The sequence below is a fragment of the Poromitra crassiceps genome (assembly GCF_964638095.1).
Source record: "Poromitra crassiceps genome assembly, chromosome: 14".
Lineage (NCBI taxonomy): Eukaryota > Metazoa > Chordata > Actinopteri > Beryciformes > Melamphaidae > Poromitra > Poromitra crassiceps.
This window is the reverse complement of record NC_139633.1, coordinates 7159723-7182002: the sequence shown is the minus strand read 5'-3', so window position 1 is coordinate 7182002 and position 22280 is coordinate 7159723. Positions and strand designations below refer to the sequence as shown.

General features: G+C 44.0%; 1 protein-coding gene across 1 annotated transcript in view; it reads left to right on the top strand.

Annotated features, from left to right (window-relative positions):
• Positions 1–22280, top strand: part of LOC310788793 (LIM domain-binding protein 3-like) — an 84776-nt gene that overhangs the window by 53594 nt on the left and 8902 nt on the right. Inside the window, exons 6-8 of the mRNA XM_083650367.1 lie at positions 5287–5453; positions 6974–7010; positions 20954–21100. Coding sequence (XP_083506493.1) covers positions 5287–5453; positions 6974–7010; positions 20954–21100 — 351 coding nt within the window. The remainder of the gene's footprint in view (positions 1–5286; positions 5454–6973; positions 7011–20953; positions 21101–22280) is intronic.

The window sequence follows — 22280 nt, the reverse complement described above, 5'->3', positions numbered from 1 at the left end:
ACCCCTCCCCTACCTGTTCGTTCTACCCCTCCCCCTACCTGTTCGTTCTACCCCTCCCCTACCTGTTCATTCTACCCCTCCCCTACCTGTTCGTTCTACCCCTCCCCCTACCTGTTCGTTCTACCCCTCCCCTACCTGTTCATTCTACCCCTCCCCTACCTGTTCGTTCTACCCCTCCCCTACCTGTTCGCTCTACCCCTCCCCCTACCTGTTCGCTCTACCCCTCCCCCTACCTGTTCGCTCTACCCCTCCCCCTACCTGTTCGCTCTACCCCTCCCCTACCTGTTCGTTCTACCCCTCCCCCTACCTGTTCGTTCTACCCCTCCCCTACCTGTTCGTTCTACCCCTCCCCTACCTGTTCGTTCTACCCCTCCCCTACCTGTTCGTTCTACCCCTCCCCCTACCTGTTCGTTCTACCCCTCCCCTACCTGTTCATTCTACCCCTCCCCCTACCTGTTCATTCTACCCCTCCCCCTACCTGTTCATTCTCCCCCTCCCCTACCTGTTCGCTCTACCAGGATCTACCAGGGTTTCCCATAGCCTGGTAAACCAGCCCGTCACGTGAACTCCATTTCATTTGGTTCTGCATGACGGTCTGGCCCCAAAGCCAGTGGGGGGGGGGGGGGTTTAGCAGAAGCTGCAGAGCAGAAGAGCCAATCAGCGACTGCGCTGTGATTGACAACGCAAGTTGGCCAATCAGGAACGCCACTAGCACTGCACTAACAAAACAATAATGGCCGCCTCCTTGCCTGATCGTCTCGAGGAGTAATGTCAGCGTTTGTCTAGTTTAAACAGTCATAAAGTGCAGTTATTGCAGAAATAGACTCAATAACAACAACAAGTACAGGAGTATCGCCGCAACAGCGGAGTTTCTCGGCGGAAAAGATGTTTTTGCCATTCTCCCGAGTGGATTTGGGTTTGACTGGATCCGACGCCGATTGGCTGAAGGAGTTGTCTGTCAAGGCAACTACCCCCGCCCATACTCCCGCCCCTGCTAAGGACTGGGTGAAGAGTTGGGGCCAGACCGTCACGCAGAACCAAATGAAATGTGAGTTCAGGTGACGGGCTGGTTTACCAGGCTAGGTTTCCCACACATAGGTCAATACATTAAATTGGGTGGTGCTCATGTCAAGGCTCGCTGGCACTGTACTGCAGCGTCATAGCTGGAAAGAGCTGCTCTGGAGGTCAACACTATAGACTGAGATGTGTTGGGTCCTAATGCTCAACCACTTTGTGTCTTGGAAGCAAACTCTGCTTTGTGTGAGGTCAGGACTTGGTGCTTATTGGAATGGGTTGGGCGGAAAGACCCTCAGAGAAGCTGTGATGGAACACGGGTTGAGGAGTGGTGCTGTGTTGAACATGGGGTCATCCCTATGTTCCCCGGGTCCTATGTTCCCCGGGTCCTATGTTCCCCGTTTTTCCCAAATGGTGTCCACCCGCTATGCCGACCACCCGCAATGCCGACCTTAGGTTTAGGCGTGGGGGTGGGAGAGGTTAGGTTTTGGGTTAGGGTCTGGGGGAGGTTAGGTTTAGGCATAGGGGGAGGTTAGGTTTGGCGTGGGGGCTGGGAGAGGTTAGTGAAAAACGGGGAATATAGAACCCGGGGAACATAGAACCCGGGGAACATAGACATGATCCCTTGAACATTATGATGGTTGTATAATCCCGGTGGTTTTGCCTGCCCTCTGTCAGGTTTTTTAATAGTGGATTTGTTGTGGGTTTACATACTGTAGCTGTGTTGGTTTTCATGCCTTTTTCTAAAGCTCTCAGTGATGTTCACTAAGTTATTACGAATCCACCACCATCCAATACAGCCATTTAAAACACATCAGCTCCCTTCAATTGTGAATTGGTTTCAGAGCAAGTTGCCTCGTTTGCGCGTTGGCAATCTCCGCAATATTTCTTATTCACCTACACTCGCACTATGTGGAATACAACTGCTTTCTCATCCTCATCCTCAAAGATCACATGGAAATTTCAAGACATAGCACCGTTTTTTTCATACCACAGAAATAGGGGTGCACGATCACGTTTTTTGCCACCGATCACCGATAGCCGATCGCCTATGGGAAATATCTGCCCAACCGATCATCGACCGATCACCGATTACCGATCACCGATCACCGATATATAAACTCCTCAAAGAAAGTTTGGAAATGTTATTTTAGGTCGATTATTTCTTCCCCTTTAATAATACCAATTGGCATTGTATTTTATATCGTTGGAAAGCCTGATTAGTGATAGGGATTTCTTTTATAAAAAAAAACAAAAACAGAAACATTGTATTCAAATGCTGTATACCATGAATTGGTATTATTTTTCATTTTTCTTTCATCTTTTAACCAACTTCACTCCTGATTATCCCTACCAAATATTCATTCATTTCCAGAATTGTAACCCTTTAAATGTCAGTTTGTTTACATAATGCCACTGTTGTTTGTAAATGAAACATAAATAAATAAATACATAAATAAATAAATAAATAAATAAATACATAAATACATAAATAAATAAATAAATAAATAAATAAATAAATACATACATACATACATACATACATACATACATACATACATACATACATACATACATACATAAATAATTAATTATTGTCCATATAAATGCTAGGGGATTTATTTATTTATTTATTTATTTATTTATTTATGTATGTATGTATGTATGTATGTATGTATGTATGTATGTATGTATGTATGTATGTATGTATGTATTTATGTATTTATTTATTTATTTATTTATTTGGGTGGGGACAACACCCCTGCAAAAGCTGCTTCAATGTTAAATCAGTAGGATAGTATTGGCTGTCCTGACAGTACAGAAAACACAGTGATGCACAAACAATAAGCACAACAGTGGATACCACACACCTAACGTTTTGTGTCTCACTTCCGGTACGACTGACCACTCCCTTCGCTGTACTGCCGCTTGCCCCGCCCCCCCCGCCACCCGCCGCGGCCCTGTCACCCTGCTTTCCCAATCCCAATGTCCGAATGTGCGAGCAGAGATGAGGCGCCCGCGGGCGACTCCCCCCTGGCGTAAGTACACTCGCACGACCTTTACCCTTTAAGCCCCCGATGAGGCGACGCCTTGGTTTCCCTGGTCTCCATGTCTGTTCCTCCCTCACCTCACCTCAGCTCACCTCGCACGCTCTCCTCTCCTCTACCTCTGAATAGAGACTCCCTGTCCTTATCCGTTTCCTTTCTGAACCAGCAAGATTTTGCAGTAACACTTTACATTCAGTGTTCATTAACAAATGTACAACGTATGCATTTACCAACATGAATTAAACATGAATGACAGTATTAACAAAGATTAATGTTAGATGCACATTGTTATCGCTGTAGCGCCCCCTATGGGCTTTTTTGTGTGCCCATGCCAGACCCTTGAACAGTGTTGTGGCAAATTTTGGAGGCGATCGGAGCAATGGTATGCCTTGCAACTCCGGACAAACGGACAGATAGACAGACAGACAAATGGAAGGATCTCTACTGTCATTATACACAGGTACAGGTGTACTCTTACAGTATGTACATATAGCAGGAGTAAAAAACGAACTGTCACAAAAACAGACAGACAGACAGACACACCACCAAATATGTATGTAGAATTAGGCATGTTAGTTAATAATGTTAACCAATGTGTTTACTAACAATTAAGCATGAACAGTGACATAACAAAGATGTAATGTTAGGTAACTTGAGTTACTGTCAGGATATGTTTAAATGAGTTTCACTTTAATCAATTGGCATTAACAAACATGTAGTAGAACATTACTTAATGCAGTATTATTGTACATTTAATATGAACTCATAATTGTTCAATCACTGTTCATGCTTAATTCATGTTAGCAAACGCATTATTAACAAACATAAGGACATCACCTTATGCAGGTGTTCATGTGCATTTAGCATTAGCTGATCTAGGCTAATGTTATGGTTTACTTCAGGTTAGTAAATTCCTTAGTTGACATTTTGTTAATTAACACTCATAGTAATGTGTTACTGCTTTTGCAAGATTGGTTGATCGTTCGGGTTGCCGGATATTAATAAGAGAAGATTGCATTGTCTTGATCCCTGGGAGGAATTCAGTACTCAGTGATGGTGTCTTACTGTAGCTGTCATCTGATGGTCAATCTGCTTGTGTTGGATTCTGTGGTGTTATGGCATTCACCGCCGGGTGACACTAACAAATCAATTTTTCATTCTGTTGGAAAATTGCGTCTGTGGACGAATTGCATTGGGAGATGTCTTGTACTGTATGCATTTATTAACCATGCTCGTTTTACTCCTTCAAGGAAGAATGATATTGCTCCAAACATCCACACACACTCATCCATCACCTACAGCTCCTGACCAAACTATTAGCATTTTTAATTGAAATGTAGGCCTATCAGGCTAATGTAGGCCTACAGGATCACCCAATCGTACCGAGGATCAGCTTCACTGAAAGACCAATTGCGCGCCTGTCTCGCTGCATCTGACCAATCATCTCTCTCATCGTCTCTGACTATCACTCCGCTTGCCAGGTTCTCATTTACTGACCTCAGAGCAGCGTCAGATGCTGGATATCAAATAGATAACAAATAGAGGGGAAAATAAGTACTTTTGCCGGTATTAGAAGATATGATCGACAACTGAATGTTCTGAGCCCTCTCCTCCTCCTGTTCGAGGTAGAACTGTGCAATCTGTATCTAACTCTTACACCTCAAATGTTGTCTTTGTCATGTTGCTCCTTTTTGCTGCTAAAGGCTCATGTGTATTAGTTTGTAATCTAGCAGGCAGGTCATTTAACAACAGATTCTCATTTACAATAACAGCCTTGCATTGTATGTAGACTGTATTGGGTACTTAACTTTCCATGCAAGTTTCTGTCAGCAAGAAGGCAATGATCTGCTTTGAAGCTTTGCAGCGTCCACATCTTCATTCATTTCATTCACTTCACAAATATATTTTTACCAGCACAACATATTGTTTGTAATGTGTTTTTGCCTCATGCAAAATGCCATCTAATTTTTGACATCTCAAAAAACATCATTTGAATTCTCAAACCATATAAGCTCATCAGGTTTCAGGCTGAGACCTCAGCAACAGGGCCTAAAAACATTTAACATCTTCAACAAAAAAGTCACCGCATTAAGCTCATAAAAGTCCATTCAGCTCCCTGTTGTTGGGTCTGGTGGTCCTGTCTGTCTGAGGCTCCAGTGTCTCGGTGCTGACTTGGGTCTGGGGGGGATTGGGTCTGGTGGTGGTCCTGTCTGTGTGGTTGCAGTTCTCTCCCAGTTAAAGAGCGTGTTATAGACAGTGCCTCCCCAGTCTATCAGGCCGTCCTCCACACTGCGGAGAAGGACTCGGACCTGTCTGATTGGGCCCGCCGGGGCACCAGCCTGCAGTCCAAATCCTTCCGGGTCCTGGCCCAGGTCACCAGAACCGAGTTCTGTAAGTTCCCTCTGCTGTCGTGTTTGTTTCTGTGTCCCATGAATTTCACATACCTTGACTGGTTTTAAACAGTAACACCCAACCCAAACCTGTGTAAAGCCTCACATGTAATGGTAATCGACATCTGCTCTGGGCTGGTCTTTGGTCCGAGGCATAGACTGTACAAAAATATAGACACAGCCACGCCCATGTGACGTTACCCATTGAGAGGCAAAGTGAACGTCACTTCCTGCTTTTCTCCCTGTACCAGCGCTGAAAAAATATGAATGGCGGTCAACGGAGAATAACGTTTCTTTTTTGATCCCGTTTGAATTGTGCCACGGGGTGCCAACGCTAATTTTGTCAATTTAAAACGTAACTTTGCATGTCAAGAAAGTCGCAGTGTGTCGCCAAACTGTTGCACTATAAGTTATAAATCAGAAAGACTCTACACACGGACGCCTAAGTGACGTCACTTTCTCTACCGGCAAAGCTGAAGACCGGCTACATGCCACGAGCTTCCACGAGCTATGTAGTTTTTATACGAAACTAACCCCTACGGAGTTCGTTGTCTTGCTCAAGGACACTTTGGCACGCTACCGGGAGGAGCCCGCCTCGAACCAGGAACCTTCCGATTCCCAGGTGACCGCTCTACCTCCTGAGCTAATGCTTCCCCCCATAGTCCCCATAGTCTGCTTCATTGCCTATTTGACTCTGAGTTTGACCATAATTGACTAAATGAACATCATGCTGTATTGAAGAAGACTTGAAACTAGTAATTGAGACCTTAAACTCATTAGGAAAGTGTTTACTGAGCTCATAAATCAAGTGAGAACTTGGGTCATTTTCCCATTGACTTCTATACAATCGGACTTTGCAGTCAGTGGAGTCGCCCCCAGCTGGCGATTAGAAAGAATGCAGGTTTAAGGCACTTCCGCATTGGCTTCATTTTTCAGCCGCGGAAGTTACCCCTTGGTAGCAGATAATGTCACCACCTGGAGTACTCTCTTTTTACCATTAGATGTCAGGCTTTACACTTATTTTGGGTTGGAGTTTAGATACTCTCAAACTTTGGGGCAAAATTATCTCAAAGAACTTCTATCAGTTACATTTCTAAACCAGTGAATTATTATCCTTTTCTATTTTTTTGTCATGCAACATAACAACCCTTGTGGCTATTAACTAGTCACATATGCAGCAACATATATTTTGTTTAGAGCTGCAGAGAGCTTCAGCTTGCTTGTTGGAGCATTGTTGCTCAGATTAAAGTATGGCTTTACCGATTATCAACGCACTTTGTATCATTATAATGTCGTTAATATAAGCTGGATGGGCAGTGAAATGAGCACGATGTATTAAAATGCAAAAATCCACAAAAATGGCATAGTTTGGTAGACTGCATCCATCCGGGACCTAAGTAAGATAAAAGCCACAATACAAAAGGAGTCTGTAAATACTAAATACTATTTGAAGTAGACTATACTTGGGGTTAATATCTCACTAATATCTCATCTCCTGTGTGTTTTCTCTCTCCGCTGCAGTGCAAGACCCGGACGAAGAGGCTCTGAGGAAGTCCAGGTAGGCAGCCGGCAGGCAGTTAGCCAAGCGGCGGCTGAATCTGTCTGCTGGAGGTTTCCCCCCCGACCTGAACGTGTGACTGGACCACACGGCCCCGCCCCAAAGCATCTTAACACTGATATCATCGTCGTACATACGTGATCACATGGGACGCCTCTTTGAAATTCGTAGGCGAAAAAACAAAAAATCACAATGGGGGTCGTCACTCACGATTCAGTAGGTCACAGGTTGGCTTGGTTCCAGCCTTAAAACTCGTTCTATAAGGATTTTTCAAAATGTCGATAGGGAAAATGAATGGGGAACTTACTTCCGGGGCAATATTGGCGTCACGAAAAAGTCACGTGACTGTTGAGCTCTATAGTGTCCAGTCTCTGATACCCTCCCTCCCCCCATCCCTCCACAACTGCCATGAGGTGAACGCTCATCCAAACCCCCCTAACCTAACCGTATACTTGCCAACGCTCCCATTTTTCCCAGGAGACTCCCTCTCTTCATTGCCCTCTCCCGGTTTCCTACTGTCCTACTGTTTCTACCCAGACAACAATACAGACAACAATACAGCTATAAGCCTACTGTCCTACTGTTTCTACCCAGACAACAATACAGACAACAATACAGCTATAAGCCTACTGTCCTACTGTTTCTACCCAGACAAAAATACAGCTATAAGCCTACTGTCCTACTGTTTCTACCCAGACAACAGTACAGCTATAAGCCTACTGTCCTACTGTTTCTACCCAGACAACAATACAGCTATAAGCCTACTGTCCTACTGTTTCTACCCAGACAACAATACAGCTATAAGCCTACTGTCCTACTGTTTCTACCCAGACAACAATACAGCTATAAGCCTACTGTCCTACTGTTTCTACCCAGACAACAATACAGCTATAAGCCTACTGTCCTACTGTTTCTACCCAGACAACAATACAGCTATAACCCTCCTGTCCTACTGTTTCTACCCGGACAACAATACAGCTATAAGCCTACTGTCCTACTGTTTCTACCCAGACAAAAATACAGCTATAAGCCTACTGTCCTACTGTTTCTACCCGGACAACAATACAGCTATAAGCCTACTGTCCTACTGTTTCTACCCGGACAACAATACAGCTATAAGCCTCCTGTCCTACTGTTTCTACCCAGACAACAATACAGCTATAAGCCTACTGTCCTACTGTTTCTACCCAGACAAAAATACAGCTATAAGCCTACTGTCCTACTGTTTCTACCCGGACAACAATACAGCTATAAGCCTACTGTCCTACTGTTTCTACCCAGACAACAATACAGCTATAAGCCTACTGTCCTACTGTTTCTACCCAGACAAAAATACAGCTATAAGCCTACTGTCCTACTGTTTCTACCCAGACAACAATACAGCTATAAGCCTACTGTCCTACTGTTTCTACCCAGACAACAATACAGCTATAAGCCTCCTGTCCTACTGTTTCTACCCAGACAACAATACAGCTATAAGCCTACTGTCCTACTGTTTCTACCCAGACAACAATACAGCTATAAGCCTCCTGTCCTACTGTTTCTACCCAGACAACAATACAGCTATAAGCCTACTGTCCTACTGTTTCTACCCAGACAACAATACAGCTATAAGCCTACTGTCCTACTGTTTCTACCCTGACAACAATACAGCTATAAGCCTACTGACCTACTGTTTCTACCCAGACAACAATACAGCTATAAGCCTACTGTCCTACTGTTTCTACCCAGACAACAATACAGATATAAGTCTACTGTTTCTACCCAGACAACAATACAGCTATAAGCCTACTGTCCTACTGTTTCTACCCAGACAACAATACAGCTATAAGCCTACTGTCCTACTGTTTCCACCCGGACAACAATACAGCTATAAGCCTACTGTCCTACTGTTTCTACCCAGACAACAATACAGCTATAAGCCTACTGTCCTACTGTTTCTACCCAGACAACAATACAGCTATAAGCCTACTGTCCTACTGTTTCTACCCAGACAACAATACAGATATAAATCTATTGTCCTACTGTTTCTACCCAGACAACAATACAGCTATAAGCCTAATATTCTACTGTTCCTACCCGGACAACAATACAGCTATAAGCCTACTCTCCTACTGTTCCTACCCGTACAACAATACAGCTATAAGCCTACTGTCCTACTGTTTCTACCCAGACAACAATACAGCTATAAGCCTACTGTTCTACCCGGACAACAATACAGATATAAGCCTACTGTTTCTACCCAGACAACAATACAGCTATAAGCCTACTGTCCTACTGTTTCTACCCAGACAACAATACAGCTATAAGCCTACTGTCCTACTGTTTCTACCCAGACAAAAATACAGCTATAAGCCTACTGTCCTACTGTTTCTACCCAGACAACAATACAGCTATAAGCCTACTGTCCTACTGTTTCTACCCAGACAACAATACAGCTATAAGCCTCCTGTCCTACTGTTTCTACCCAGACAACAATACAGCTATAAGCCTACTGTCCTACTGTTTCTACCCAGACAACAATACAGCTATAAGCCTCCTGTCCTACTGTTTCTACCCAGACAACAATACAGCTATAAGCCTACTGTCCTACTGTTTCTACCCAGACAACAATACAGCTATAAGCCTACTGTCCTACTGTTTCTACCCAGACAACAATACAGCTATAAGCCTACTGACCTACTGTTTCTACCCAGACAACAATACAGCTATAAGCCTACTGTCCTACTGTTTCTACCCAGACAACAATACAGATATAAGTCTACTGTTTCTACCCAGACAACAATACAGCTATAAGCCTACTGTCCTACTGTTTCTACCCAGACAACAATACAGCTATAAGCCTACTGTCCTACTGTTTCCACCCGGACAACAATACAGCTATAAGCCTACTGTCCTACTGTTTCTACCCAGACAACAATACAGCTATAAGCCTACTGTCCTACTGTTTCTACCCAGACAACAATACAGCTATAAGCCTACTGTCCTACTGTTTCTACCCAGACAACAATACAGATATAAATCTATTGTCCTACTGTTTCTACCCAGACAACAATACAGCTATAAGCCTAATATTCTACTGTTCCTACCCGGACAACAATACAGCTATAAGCCTACTCTCCTACTGTTCCTACCCGTACAACAATACAGCTATAAGCCTACTGTCCTACTGTTTCTACCCAGACAACAATACAGCTATAAGCCTCCTGTCCTACTGTTTCCACCCAGACAACAATACAGCTATAAGCCTACTGTCCTACTGTTTCTACCCAGACAACAATACAGCTATAAGCCTACTGTCCTACTGTTTCTACCCGGACAACAATATGCTATAAGCCTACTGTCCTACTGTTTCTACCCAGACAACAATACAGCTATAAGCCTACTGTCCTACTGTTTCTACCCAGACAACAATACAGATATAAATATATTGTCCTACTGTTTCTACCCAGACAACAATACAGCTATAAGCCTACTATCCTACTGTTCCTACCCGGACAACAATACAGCTATAATCCTACTGTCCTACTGTTTCTACCCAGACAACAATACAGATATAAATCTATTGTCCTACTGTTTCTACCCAGACAACAATACAGCTATAAGCCTACTGTCCTACTGTTTCTACCCAGACAACAATACAGCTATAAGCCTACTGTCCTACTGTTTCTACCCAGACAACAATACAGCTATAAGCCTACTGTGCTACTGTTTCTACCCAGACAACAATACAGCTATAATCCTACTGTCCTACTGTTTCTACCCAGACAACAATACAGCTATAAGCCTACTGTCCTACTGTTTCTACCCAGACAACAATACAGCTATAAGCCTCCTGTCCTACTGTTTCTACCCAGACAACAATACAGCTATAAGCCTACTGTCCTACTGTTTCTACCCAGACAACAATACAGCTATAAGCCTACTGTGCTACTGTTTCTACCCAGACAACAATACAGCTATAATCCTACTGTCCTACTGTTTCTACCCAGACAACAATACAGCTATAAGCCTACTGTCCTACTGTTTCTACCCAGACAACAATACAGATATAAGTCTACTGTTTCTACCCAGACAACAATACAGCTATAATCCTACTGTCCTACTGTTTCTACCCAGACAACAATACAGCTATAAGCCTACTGTCCTACTGTTTCTACCCAGACAACAATACAGCTATAAGCCTACTGTCCTACTGTTTCTACCCAGACAACAATACAGCTATAAGCCTACTGTCCTACTGTTTCTACCCAGACAACAATACAGCTATAAGCCTACTGTCCTACTGTTTCTACCCAGACAACAATACAGCTATAAGCCTACTGTCCTACTGTTTCTACCCGGACAACAATACAGCTATAAGCCTACTGTCCTACTGTTTCTACCCAGACAACAATACAGCTATAAGCCTACTGTCCTACTGTTTCTACCCAGACAACAATACAGCTATAAGCCTACTGTCCTACTGTTTCTACCCGGACAACAATACAGCTATAAGCCTACTGTCCTACTGTTTCTACCCAGACAACAATACAGCTATAAGCCTACTGTCCTACTGTTTCTACCCAGACAACAATACAGCTATAAGCCTACTGTCCTACTGTTTCTACCCGGACAACAATACAGCTATAAGCCTACTGTCCTACTGTTTCTACCCAGACAACAATACAGCTATAAGCCTACTGTCCTACTGTTTCTACCCAGACAACAATACAGCTATAAGCCTACTGTCCTACTGTTTCTACCCAGACAAAAATACAGCTATAAGCCTACTGTCCTACTGTTTCTACCCAGACAACAATACAGCTATAAGCCTACTGTCCTACTGTTTCTACCCAGACAACAATACAGCTACACCAAATGTAAACGTTTCATGGCATGCACGCAAAGAGAGGAACATAGCATGATGAGTTGGGAGTGAGTGAAGGAGCTGGTCACATCGCTTGTAAACACATGGTGCATTCAAGTGCACCTCGTAAAATCAGAAATCTATAGTCGAAGGCCTCGAATGTTGTTTAAAATAGGAAAGGTTCTACTACTTTCTCTCATCTTCCTTTGTTGAAATGCATATAGGCCTATCTGCAATTACTTTCATTTTCTTTCACTACAGCAGTTTTTTTTACAAGTAGATGCTAAAATCATAACAATATCCCATTCAGCTCCATATACTGTAGAACACCAGAATATAGGAAACAAGTATGGCAAGTATGCCTATACCTAACAGACTCAACGCTACTGACAGGGGAGTGGAGGCCGCCGTCCCTAATCCAGAATCCCCCTCTTCTCTGTCTCTTCCTCCTCTCTTTCTCTCCATCTCCCTCTCTCTCTCTGTCTCTCTCTGTCTCTCTCTCACTATTTCTGTCTCTCTATCCATCTCTCTCTCTCTGTCTATCTCCATCTCTCTCTCCATCTCTCTCTATCTCTCTTTATCTCTCTGTCTCTCTTTCTGTCTCTCTTTCCATCACTCTCTCTGTCTATCTCCATCTCTCTCTCACTCTGTCTCTCTCTCACTCTTTCTGTCTCTCTCTCCATCTCTCTCTCTCTTACTCTCTCTCCATCTCTCTCTCTCGCTCTCCTCATGCCACAGGGAATTGTTCCAATCGGAAGTTAAAGGCCCACGTTTTGCCAAGTTGAAAAACTGGCACAACGGCTTGTCCGCTCAGATCCTGAACGTCCCGGCCAGCTGTTAGACAGACAGACAGACAGACAGATGGGTGGGGTCAGTGTGAGGGGTGAGAGGTCAGGCAGGTGGGGTGGTGAAAGGTTAAAGGTCATGTGTTGGAAAGTGAATGTGTGTTAGAGATGTTGTTGTTGTTCAGCCTGTAGGGAAATTGGCCCAATGTTATGTTTCTATATAATCTGTATAATTTTGGCTGCACAGTTAAACCTGCCCAGCAAATATTTAATGCACAGCAACAAGCAAGACATGACCCAGCATCAATACAAACAAATTCAACATCAATACAAACAGATACAAAAATAATAATAATCATTTTAAAACAATCTTTGGAAACTGTTTTGAACTGATATCAGAAACGTGTTTAGTAGGGATGTAATGATAAATTCATCTTACGGCTGTGTTCGTTCGCAACACTAGTTTTCAAAGTTACACATTATGATGCTATTTTGAAGAAAATCTGAATTAAGACAGATATGACTGGAAAAGAATAGTTCAAACCATAAACAGGGTGACGTCCGCTTTCAGAGTAAAATTTTAAATATTTTAATGTAAAATATTAGTGTCAGCCCCAAATAAGCCTGAAGAGTAAAACAAATATATATATATAAAATAATGTTAGTTTCATTCATTATATTTAGGCCCTGATTTCACACAGTTTCTTGAACAAGCTGTTCAACCTCTAAACGTTTGCTGGGAGGTTTCTAACTTTGCAGAGAGCTCGAGTAAACATGCTGTAACGTCACACAGACTGTCAGGTTGAGTTGGATATTGTGATCAGAATAAAGAAGAATAAACTGACTTCCACTTTGAACTGAACGAAACAGAAATTATTTATTTTCAGTTATGAAAATGTTAAATTAGCTATATAGACCAACACCGTGTGTTTTGCCCCTGACTGGAAAGATGTTTAATCCTGTTACAAAGTCGGGCATTTTAACATAAGTGGCCATTCGGGGAACTACAGCTTTTCACTTCACTTCCGCGTCATCATCACTGACGCCTAGCGTTTGCCCACTACTTTGAACGTGACTTTGTAGACCGTGGGGAGCTAACACGGCCCTACGGTCTGAGAGGAAAGTGTTTACGCCCTCCCTCCACCCTGACCACACTACGCCCTTACTGGCCACCACGTTCTTTCAATAGCAGACTCCATGACGTTGATATACACGTATCTAGAAGCGCGATATGATATAACGTATTTTGGGTTCAGGAATGTGATATTTCTCTGTATCCGTGGGTTGCTGACACGTACAATGCAGGCGTTTTATTCTGGCAACCAGGCTGGTTTAATAGTTACGGTAATTAGTTTTATATAGACGGTTTTCACGGAATTGTAGTTGCTAGGGAACAGTTTGAAACCTAGCTCATTTCCTGTCAGTTATTTAAGTAAGCTAGGGGCAATTTAGAATGTTTATGTTGTCAAGTTAAAACCGTCTATGGTCAGGTGTAGTCAGGTGTAGTCTGGTGTAGTCTGGTGTAGTCTGGTGTAGTCAGGTGTAGTCTGGTGTAGTCAGGTGTAGTCTGGTGTAGTCTGGTGTAGTCTGGTGTAGTCAGGTGTAGTCTGGTGTAGTCTGGTGTAGTCTGGTGTAGTCTGGTGTAGACGCTCTCAGGCGCCGTCCCAAGAAAAGCCGGGCAGAATCTGTGGCGGACGCCGTGCTCGCCTTCGTCCAGAGGGATGTACAGACTGAAGTGGGAGGTGGAGCCTGTGAGTAGAAACTGAGGAAATAGCAAAAGACTCTGGAAACACGAACACGCAGCCGCAGAGAGCACAACTCTTTCTGCAGGGAGAGCTTGACACAGATCCAGGCTCTTCATGAGCTCCGCTCTCCTCTTAGATCTCACACAGATCAGGCCAAATTAGACTTGTGCGCTGAATTGTCTCTGTAGCTTCTCCGTAGGTCCGTCTTCCTACCAGAAGGTCCCAGATTTTATTTAGCTCCTCGAGCGTGGAGCGCCTCCAGTTTGGTTTTTGGTCTCCCTGGCTTCCACTTTTCTCGTGGGTTGTAGTCCAGAGCCTGTCTTGTTATGTTGGTTGATTCCTTTCTAAGCATTATGTCCAATCCAGAGGCGTATATATAGAAGAGTCACGACATCTCCATTCACTCCAATGGACCAGTTTTTTACTCTCAAGAGTTCCAGGAAGTAAGGTCCTGGATTAAGCAGCACTGTCGAGTTGCAGCAAAATGGACAGTTTGTGATGTACTTTGAAAGTTGTTTTTTTTAAAGAATCGAATTGTACATTATCAGCTTTATTTTAGCTTTCAAAAGTAGCGCGAGTGGCGGTTCATTGGCTAATGAGTCACGCATTTTGGTCCTCCACTGACGCCACTCTCTCTCTAGAGCAGTGGTTCTCAAATGGGGGTCCGGGGACCCCCAGGGGTCCTTGAGGGGGTTCCAGGGGGTCCCCAGCCAAAAGGGGGGTAATTTATTTTAGCTATAATTCCATTCATTTGTAACACAATGACTATTTTGGTCACGGGTTTTATACACTTTCTGTAATAAAACATCTAAAAGCATCAATCTTATTATCATATGGGGGACCATGGGACAAAATCCTATCAAATAGGGGTCCGTGGTCTAATCTTTGTCAGTTTAGGGGTCCCTCATTTGAAAAGATTTTAGAACCACTGCTCTCTAGAGGACACAAGTCCAATCCTTCCAATCCCCACTTCTTCTGTTATTACTTCTGCGTAACAAAGCTCCACACCGCCATCTGGTGTTTTCGGTGTTCTACTACACGCAGGACTATAAATGCTCCCACTGGCTACAGCAACAATTCAACTGCAGAAGTATCATTCATTTACTTTTCATGTGTTACTAAGATGGAGTGCAGCCTGTTCATGTTTCCAGAGCAGCGGCTGTTTTTGCAGTTTTTGCAGCGTTTCAAGCCGTTCTCACCTCTCTTTGTCTTTCTCTGAGTTTCTGAGTCGAGCTCCTCCGGGCCTCTGTTCAAATCTGTGGGGTAGACAAAAAAATCATTTGTGGAGCGACGGGAAGGTGTGAGAGAGAGAGCGCCCCCCGCTGGAAAGGTAACTCTGCCTGTCTGGTTGTCGACGCAGAGGCCTGGCCGCGTGCCGGCTGGATGTGTCTTGGCTGAGGCTGAATCCTGCTGGGTGTTTTTAGTGGAAGCTTCGTCTATTAACCGCTGTGTCCTCACTCCTGCAACTGCACCTCCTCCGTCCCTCCACACCCCATCTCGCCTGCATGAAATGCATGCTGGGAGAGTGTGTTTTTACTGCGAGTGTCTTGTCAGTACCCGACCCGATCCCGATCTGTCCTGCACATGCATGCACGAGCGGGTCCGCCATCTTGAACAGCTAGCAACACTGGATAAACTTGACCCTGCATCTAACCCAATAAGCGGATGGACAGTGCTTACTTTCTCTATATGTTTTACACACGGAGAAATATCCGTTTGTCTGCCCTTCAGAAACTCTGCCACCGGGTATCAGTCATTGAGGCTCAAGGCTCTTGATGTGATTCTCCGTGGATTGGTCAGTGTATCACATGCAGTATCAAGTTTGTCCAAGTGGTGTTGCCATCCCTAGCTGTCCAAGTTGGCGGACCCGAATGTGCATGTGCAGAACGGATGGGTCAGCCGCTACGGATGGGGTAGTGACGTGCCTGACCCCCTTCCCCCATCGCCCCCTCCCCTCGCTCTTCATCACTCATCCTCCTCCTCAGTCTCTCCACCTCTTCAGATTCTCTTCACCAGGTCCCACTCCAAACCGTCACTCCCATCTCCACTGTCTTCTCCTCTCGTCACTTTTTCCAATTCATTCTAGCATTGACCAGCTGGCCCATAGCAGACCTCTAAACATCAGGATAGGCAGCGTTCTCCTCTCGATCTTTGTTGTAGTTTAATGTTCATGTTGTATTGGAGGTTGGTCAGTATCTGTATAGTCAGCATACTGTGAAGTGTAGCTAGTCTGTGGTGGATATATCAGCCTGTTATAGTCTTTCCAAGGGTGGTAGTAACAAATTACATTACAAGTAGAACTTCACTGCAATACTCAAAGAAAGAGATGACATTCTCTTTCCCTCTTTCTCTCTCTCTCTCTCACACACACACACACACACACACACACACACACACACACACACACACACACACACACAAAAATACATACAATTTTTACACAACACAACATTTTTACACAACCATTGTGTGTGTTTGTGTTTGCTGACTTGGCCTCCACCAGCCCCAGCATCAGTACCAGTTTCTCTCCCTGCTCACCTGCTGCTTCACTAACTCCTCCTCATGTTGACAACTGTACCAGGCAGGTTCTGCCAGCAGGGGGCACTGCAGGATCGCTTTGTATTTCATCCTATGCATACTACAAAACAGACAGCATACAGAACAGGCAAGAGATTGAAATAAATTATATAGACATGACAAAAAGAAAAAATTACTTGAGGGCTGGGGCTTTTTTGTAAATCATATTCTTCTAGTATACTTAAAAGGATCATTGTATTTTTATTTCCCATAAATGTAAGGGCTTTTATGTAAGAAAGAAACTCATTATGAAATACACTAAATGTAGGTTTCTCTTTCATATACAGTACTTGTCTTTGATTTGTGTAGGCTTAGATAAAAATCTTCAAGAATAAGAATGTTATTAAGCAGAAAGTCATCTTTTCTATTGTCCATCCATTATCCATGACTAAATAATATAAATAAATAAATCCATTAACAATCTCCTTTTGAGAGTTTTCAAGTTCGAAAAACCTTTTGAGTAATCTAGGCTACATTAAGCCATAAAGCTTCAGAATACATAGCCTACATTGGAAAAATAAATGATCAGTAGTTTCAGTATTATCACAAATACAGTACACAAATATTCCTGTCTGTGGTATATTCGTCAGGTTAATATTCAAGTCCTTAGCTGAAATAGTGAGAGTGCTTTTTACAGATTAAGTTAAGTTACCCTTTATTTATCCCCATGAGGAAATTCATCCACTGCATTTGACCCATCCTCTACTAGGAACCTTCCTAGAACTAGGAGCAGTGGGCAGCATCGGGGTTCGAACCCAGGACCTTCTTGCTGTGAGGCAACAGCGCTAACCACTGAGCCACTGTGCCGTCCATGGATTTGCTTGAGATTGACTATGTTGCACACTGCACAGTGTTTGCCTTTGTGTTTCCTCTAGCCTTGTTGCCATTTCTTTTGGTCAGGACTCCGGTGTCACTTTAGAACCTCCTGTCCACTAGAGGGCGTTGCTAGATGCCAGTTTGTAGGAGGGGGGGATAGAGTTTTGCCCTCTTCAGGTAAAACGAGTGAGCAAAGGTTCAAAGTCTTCTGTACATTTATTCAACATGAATACGTTATTGTATTCAACATGCATGGATCAGTTCCAGAGAAGTGGCAAGGAAAAACATACATCTCACCATAAAGCCAAACCCAGTTAGCTCCGAGGTAACCCACTGTTGGGGTTTCTTGACGTCCAGTTTCCTTGAACCCTATAGGGAACACAGGAAAACCATATATAGCACAAGTGCACTTCACATGCACTGATGACCTCCCCATGGTACTGATAACTGAGACCAGAGTGTTGTTCCCCAACAGCATTTCTGCAATGGTATCGTGTGTCACACTGAGTCTGTGTCACACTGAGTCTGTGTCACACTGAGTCTGTGTCACACTGAGTCTGTGTCACACTGAGTCTGTGTCACACTGCGTCTGTGTCACACTGAGTCTGTGTCACACTGAGTCTGTGTGACACTGAGTCTGTGTCACACTGAGTCTGTGTCACACTGAGTCTGTGTCACACTGCGTCTGTGTCACACTGCGTCTGTGTCACACTGAGTCTGTGTCACTGAGTCTGTGTCACACCACACTGCGTCTGTGTCACACTGAGTCTGTGCCACACCACACTGCGTCTGTGTCACACTGTGTCTGTGTCACACCACACTGCGTCTGTGTCACACTGCGTCTGTGCCACACCACACTGCGTCTGTGTCACACTGCGTCTGTGTCACACTGAGTCTGTGTCACACTGAGTCTGTGCCACACCACACTGCGTCTGTGTCACACTGCGTCTGTGTCACACCACACTGCGTCTGTGTCACACTGTGTCTGTGTCACACCACACTGCGTCTGTGTCACACTGCGTCTGTGTCACACCACACTGCGTCTGTGTCACACTGTGTCTGTGTCACACCACACTGCGTCTGTGTCACACTGCGTCTGTGTCACACCACACTGCGTCTGTGTCACACTGTGTCTGTGTCACACTGAGTCTGTGTCACACTGCGTCTGTGTCACACTGAGTCTGTGTCACACTGAGTCTGTGTCACACTGAGTCTGTCACACTGCGTCTGTGTCACACTGAGTCTGTGTCACACTGTGTCTGTGTCACACTGTGTCTGTGTCACACTGAGTCTGTGTCACACTGAGTCTGTGTCACACTGAGTCTGTGTCACACTGAGTCTGTGTCACACTGAGTCTGTGTCACACTGCATCTGTGTCACACTGAGTCTGTGTCACACTGAGTCTGTGTCACACTGAGTCTGTGCCACACTGAGTCTGTGCCACACTGAGTCTGTGTCACACTGAGTCTGTGTCACACTGTGTCTGTGTCACACTGAGTCTGTGCCACACTGAGTCTGTGCCACACTGAGTCTGTGTCACACTGAGTCTGTGTCACACTGAGTCTGTGTCACACTGAGTCTGTGCCACACTGAGTCTGTGTCACACTGAGTCTGTGTCACACTGAGTCTGTGCCACACTGAGTCTGTGTCACACTGTGTCTGTGTCGCGCAGCGCTAACTGAGTGAGAGACACTGTATATCACAACGGTACAGGTCTGCAGGCACAATAAACCTTTTAACCCCCACCACACACATGCTACAGTCTCTCACACATTCACACACACTCTCTCTCTCACACACACACACACACACACACACACACACACACACACACACACACACACACACTCTCTCTCTCTCTCTCTTTCACTCACACACACACACACACACACACACACACACACACACACACACACACACACACAGACACACACTCTCTCTCTCTCTCTCTCTCTCTCACACACACACACACACACACACACACACACACACCCATCTGGGACAGTGATGGATGGAGCTTTCTCGTCTCCACACACTTATTTAATCATGTCTCCATTATGCAGGATCGATCTGGGCTCGCCTGTTTAGCCTGAAATACAACCAGATATCAACCCCCCCCCCCCTTCCCCCCCTTCCCCCCCGGCACACACACACACACACACACACACACACACACACACACACACACACACACACACACATACACACACACACACACACACACACACACACCACCACCGCCCGACCCCGCCCTGTCCCCCGGCCCGTCAGTCCGTATATGTCGTCCCATGACTCAAGCCCAATCGATGGGGGCGGAGGTCAAGCTTTTATCCACCAATGAAGAGATAGTGTTTTTCCTCTCTATCGTCTGACTCGCTGCCTCAGCTGTACGTCTCAAATCTCTCTCTCTCCACTCTCCTCTTTCAATGTCATCCCAAAACATCACACAAAGGGAATTCATTCCAACCTGCTATACTGTACATGTCCATTAGAAATGTCCAGAATACACATTCTGACCTCGAAAGCAGGTTTCCCTAAATACTGGCTTCATACAAGGGCCTTAAAGTGCCTAAAGTCATTTAATTAACTTTTCAAAGATTCAAGTACTGGAATAGTTATCTGCTTAAAAGAGCTTGAAATAAATAAATAAATAAATAAGCAAATAAATAAATAAATAAAATGTTTGTGTTTGTGCTGAGTCCTTATTAACAGGAAGTTGTATTTTGATATTTGGTTTTAGAATGAAATTCCTCATATTTCCATTTTGAAAAATAAATCAGATTTCTTTTTAAACTCCCTACCCAAAATGATCATAAAGGCGTTGGCCAGTAACTCCAATAATGTTGCATAAAGACTTGTACTTTCTCTAAACTAAGATCTCTGCAAATATACAAATAATATCTGAAATTATGGAATCAAACACACACTTTTATTGCCATCCTCGGGCCGAGCAATATCAAGATTTTTTGCTTTTTGCATGAGTGTGATTTTTTCAGGACTGAACTAATAATCCATGTGTGTGTTTATATGTATATATATATATGTATATATATATATATATATATACTGTATATATATATATATATACACACACATATACATATACATACATGTCATTGGCTCAGCTGCCTGTCTCTCTCTCTCACTGTGCTAACCCTTCCTGTGCTGTAGCCCGACTGAGCATGCTCCAGTCTCTACCAGCCCTGCGCCTGCCATTGCTGCTTCGCCCAATGAGCTGGCCTCTGCGCCTCAGGGCCTAGCCAATCAGTGTCCTCATCCCGCCGTGGAGCCCACCCCTGTAGCCCCTGCTCCTCAGAGGTAACCAATCAGCTGCAGGCAGAGCTGGGCAGAAGTGATCGTGATGTTATGGGAGTCGTCATTTTTTGTAACACAGATTAGCATAGCCTAGTCCAAAAATCCCTTTCATCCATTCAATCATATTTAAAGGGACAGTTCACCCCCAAATCAAAGATACATATTTTCCTCTTACCTGTAGTGCTATTGTATTAATCCATCTGGCTCGTTTTGGTGTGAGATGCCAAGTTTTGGAGATATCGGCCGTAGAGATGTCTGCTTGTACCTTCTCTTGAATTAAATGGAACTGGATGGCACTCGGCCTGTGGTGCTACAGAAAAAAACAAAAAAAATTACAGCAATGTCTCTATCCAGAAATCATGACCCAGTTACTCAAGATAATCCACAGACCTTGTCGTGAGTGGTTTCATGTAAAACTATTTTCTTTCGATCAAACTACACTGTCTAACCGCGTAGAAGGAAGCGTGAATCTAATGTTAGCTTAGCTGTAAAGTTAGCACGCTTCCTTCAGCGCGGTGATCATCTCAAAATCATCTGATAGCTGTATAACATTAACAACTGTGAAAGGAGGAACACTGTGTTCATGATTTTTGAGTATCCAAAATGGTTTCAATCATTATTTTTGCCCGGGTCTGCCTGTGGGCATGGAGGTGTGGAGTGGTTTGATATCTTCGTGGTTCGATTGGTCTTGTCTTGTCTGGTCTGGTGTCTCTCTGCCAACATGTGTGTTTGTCACCAGGTGTTTCACTGCTGATGTGGTGTTTTCATCTGCTTGGTTTGATGTCGTTGCCCGTCGATTTTGACTATGATTGTTGTCTTTCCAGAAGCTGAATGTCTTGAATCAGATTTTGATGATGAAAAACTGGTATTTCACTGTTAAACCCTGAGTGGACAGAGAGGTCAGGTGGGTGGGTCTTAGGTTGCTGTCACTCTGGAGAGGAAGGGGATTTCTCAGTATATACACCCACAGCCTGAGAAGAGCGACTGGTTTTGGTCATAAGAATTGATTCATGATTTTACTGAATCTGTGATTACTGCGAAACAATGAAAATGTTTTACGGTAATTATACCAAGGTATGAATATTCATTTGACATTGATATTTTGACGGCCTCTTTAACAACACAACATAGTCAGTCTGTTAAGTCTTGCAATACAGCAAAAGGAAAACAGCTGGACAGTGAA